Here is a 4,242-nt window from a genome sequence, read left to right as displayed (position 1 = left end):
ACAATAAACTTCATTTGGATTGGTTTGGTTTTTGACCTATATTATTTTAAGGAAGTCAGTATTACCTTCAAGTGTCTGAATACTTGCCCAGTGACTGGTCATTAGAGTAAATTTTACTAGAGTTTCTCCTCTGTATTCTTCTAGGGAGAGGTAAATTATAGTTCAGCATAACTTGGTCTATACATCAGTTAAGAAGCAAAAAGCTAAATAGAAGTCACCGTGTCATCTGAAGAAAAATCCAACCTTAATGGTATGTTTTTCTCTTTATCGTCTTCCCTTGTTATTTTACCTCTTTTCTACTTATTTTATCTTCCTTTTCTTCTTCCCTATTTCATTTTTCCCTCTCTCTGATTCTTTATTCACTTTATTTTATATTCCACTTTATTATTCTCTTCCTGTTTTCAGAACTATAACTAGCAGAAACTCTAGTTGTAGACTCTTTTAATTCTGTTCAAGTCAGATTTCCTATGCAATCAGATAAATTCAATATTAGAATAACAGATGGTAAAAGTGAAAAGTGACAGAAGAAAAAAAGAGATAGAAATAAGGACAAAATACATTACACTGACTTATAGACATAAAACAATCAGAAAAGACTGAGACAAGGAGTGTTGATTAGCTGAGTAGATGTGGCAAAAAGCCAAACAACTGAAGAACTATGATTCTGATTATATCGCATTCTTTTTAGTATTTACCCTAGGCCTAAAGCTGGATTTCTGTTTTCAACATTTATATATCATCTTGCTTCTCCACTGCACTCACAGTCAGCTCCTTGAGGAAATGACACTTATATGCTCATCAGTAAGGCTGAGTGTAAATATGATATTTCAGCTCTTCTATACTGAGAAAAGAGAAAAGTCAATGTTTTCACATGCACATTCATCTCTTTACCTTATTGCCATAAATGTAGCTAAGCCAGAATATAAAGATGTTTTATAAGATACTTTTAGATTTGTAGAAAATATTTATTTTCTCAGTGTGTACAAAATGACAGCTTTTGCTAGAGCTTGTCTTTAGAAGTGCCCCATTACTATGCATAAATATTATCAATTGCTAGTATTTTGACATTATTACCTTTATATTTTACCATTAGTATCTTTACATAATTTTGTCTCAATATTTTTACCAGAGCAGAAGCAGATCAGGAGGCAACAATGGAAAACCGTACAACTGTGACAGTGTTTATCTTAGTAGGATTGACAGAGGACCCAAAATTGAAGATTGTACTATTTATCTTCCTTCTTCTCACCTACCTGCTAAGCATCTCAGGCAACTTGATTATCATTACCCTCACTTTGCTGGATTCTCATCTCAAGACCCCTATGTATTTCTTTCTTCGAAATTTTTCCTTCTTAGAAATTTCTTATACAACAGTCTGTATCCCCAAATTGCTTGTAAGCATGGCAACTGGTGACAAAAGCATTTCCTATAACTGTTGTATAGCTCAAGTATTTTTTGCCTTCCTTCTTGGTGCATCTGAATTTTATCTCCTGGCTGCCATGTCCTATGATCGTTATGTTGCCATCTGTAAGCCCCTGCATTATACAACCATCATGAGCAGCAAAGTCTGCATCCAGTTAGTTCTTAGCTCTTGGATTGCTGGTTTCCTTATTATTTTTCCAGGACTCATTTTAGGCTTAAGCCTGGATTTCTGTGACTCAAATATCATTGATCATTTCTTCTGTGACACGGCTCCACTCTTGCAAATCTCCTGCACAGATACCCGTTTGCTGGAAATGATGAGTTTCATCTTAGCTTTGGTGACTCTATTGGTCACTCTGGTATTAGTGATTCTATCATACACATGTATTGCCCTGACAATTTCAAAAATTCCTTCTGCCAACCAGAGAAAAAAGGCTTTGTCCACTTGTTCTTCTCACATGATTGTCATCTCACTCTCATATGGCAGCTGCATCTTTATGTACATTGAACCCTCGGTCAAACAGAGGCTATCCTTAAGGAAGGGAGTTGCAGTTCTCAATACCTCCATTGCCCCACTTTTGAACCCCTTTATTTATACTCTAAGGAACCAGCAGGTGAAGCAAGCATTTAAGAACATGCTACAAAGAGTTCTGTGTTTATCCAAGTAAAATCATAATGATGTATATAAGGGAAATTAGTTATTAAGGAAAATTGCAAAGGAAGTGCTTGGATTGGGTCCCAATTTTCCTATATAATCATATTGGTCCTTCCACTTCTTTCTGAAGTATCATGATGTTTACATTAGCTGTTGTTTCTCGATAATGCCTTACCTTTCAAAATATCAAAACTTTATTTTTCTGTTCCATTATAAGCATTCTCAAATATGACCCCTTCTTCTCCTCTTCTTTAATTTAAATGTAGCAAATATTTTAAAGGTTATTTTAATCAATTTTATGTATCAGTTCATGGAAACTGTTAATTATTTCCATATGTGAGCAGTATATTTTGTTCTTATATTTGATTTACTGTAAAATCTTAATTAATTAAAAACAATTATATGATGTGGGATCTCTGGGATTTTGTTTTTTCCTGGATTTTTATGTCCTGACACACATTCTCTATTGTTTTTAAATAAAGATATTTAAAAGTGGAAATTGTGATTAAAATATCAATGTCATTCTTTGTCTTGAGAATTAAAAAAAACCTCAACTATGACTGTGTAATGAGAAATCATGTGGTATATTATATTTATGCTATATTTTGTTCTATTAGGTAAATAAAATATTGGCTAATGTGTATACTAAATCTAGATAATTTTGATAAAGAATAAAATGCAGCCTAGAGAGATCACATTTGATACTTTGCCAACTATTCCATATTCACTTTGGAACTAATTGTGTTCCTTAGATTCTACATCTATAACATAATAAAAACGAACTGTTTTATTTTGAGATGTTTTTAAAGCTAATTTGAAAGTATAAAATAAGTATTGGATGAAAAAGTAATATTAATAATTAGTTCATTTATATTATATATATTTAGCATATGCTACTAGGAAACAACAAAATAGAACACATAAGTCCTTTTCTTTAGAAAGATATAATTTAGTTGTTCATAAAAAAATAGTCATAACAGAAACCAGAAAATTAAATCAGTTTATTTAATTATATCAAGTACTAGTAATAAGAGTGTGATCAGAGGTAAGTAAAGTTTAGTATAAAAGGGCTTGTGCATCGACAAAATAAAGAGGCAACCAACTGAATGGGAGAAGATTTTTCCAAACAGAGCCTCCAATAAGGGGCTAATATCCAAATTATACAAGGAACTCATACAACTCAACAACAAAAAAACAAATAACCCGATTGAAAAATGGGCAGAGGACCTGAAGAGACATTTCTCCAAAGAGGACGTACAATGGCAAATAGACATATGAAAAAATGCTCAACATCACTAAGCGTCAGAGAAATGCAAATAAAAACCACAATGAGATATCACCTCACCCCAGTTAGAATGGCTATCATCAACAAGACAAATAGTAACCAGTGTTGGATGGGCTGTGGAGAAAAAGGAACCCTCATACACTGTTGGTGGGAATGCAGACTGGTGCAGCCGCTATGCAAGGCAGTGTGAAGTTTCCTCAAAAAATTACGAATAGAATTACCATATGACCCAGCAATCCCCCTCCTGGGTATCCACCCAAAAAATCTGAAAACATTTATCCATAAAGACAAGTGTGCTCCATTTTTCATTGCAGCTTTATTTACAGTGGCCAAGATGGAAACAACCAAAATGTCCTTCAATAGATGAATGGATATAGAAGTTATGGTATATATTCATAATGGAATACTATTTGGCGATAAGAAAAGATGAAATAGTACCATTTGTGACAACATGGATGGATCTTGAAATTATAATGCTAAGCGAAATAAGTCAGACAGAAAAAGTAGAGAACCATATGATTTCACTGTCATGTGGTATATAAACCGAAAACAACAAAAGAACAAGACAAACAAATGAAAGAACAAAAACTCATAGACATAGACAATAGTTTAGGGGTTACCAGAGGGTAAGGGGAAAGGGGGAGCAGGGCTCTAGAAGAGGGTAAAGGGAGTCTAATATATGGTGATGGAAAGAGAACTGACTCTGGGTGGTGAACACAGAATGTGAGATATAGATAATATATTACAGAATTGTACACCTGAAATCTTTGTAACTTTACTAACAATTGTCACCCCAATAAACTTTAATTTAAAGAAAGAAAAAGAAAAGGAAAAGGAAATAGAGATGAAGATGACTTTTCTATGATCATTGCCACTTTTT

General features: G+C 33.5%; 1 protein-coding gene across 1 annotated transcript; it reads left to right on the top strand.

The window, feature by feature from the left end:
• The first annotated feature begins 1,154 nt into the window (after window positions 1-1,154).
• On the top strand, window positions 1,155-2,090 carry LOC117028949 (olfactory receptor 6C76-like). The gene has a single exon (XM_033117823.1). The coding sequence runs from the start codon at window positions 1,155-1,157 to the stop codon at window positions 2,088-2,090; it is 936 nt and encodes a 311-aa protein (XP_032973714.1).
• The last annotated feature ends 2,152 nt before the right edge of the window (window positions 2,091-4,242 follow it).

This window comes from Rhinolophus ferrumequinum, chromosome 10 (genome assembly GCF_004115265.2).
Source record: "Rhinolophus ferrumequinum isolate MPI-CBG mRhiFer1 chromosome 10, mRhiFer1_v1.p, whole genome shotgun sequence".
NCBI lineage: Eukaryota > Metazoa > Chordata > Mammalia > Chiroptera > Rhinolophidae > Rhinolophus > Rhinolophus ferrumequinum.
This window is presented reverse-complemented; position numbering and strand designations above follow the sequence as displayed.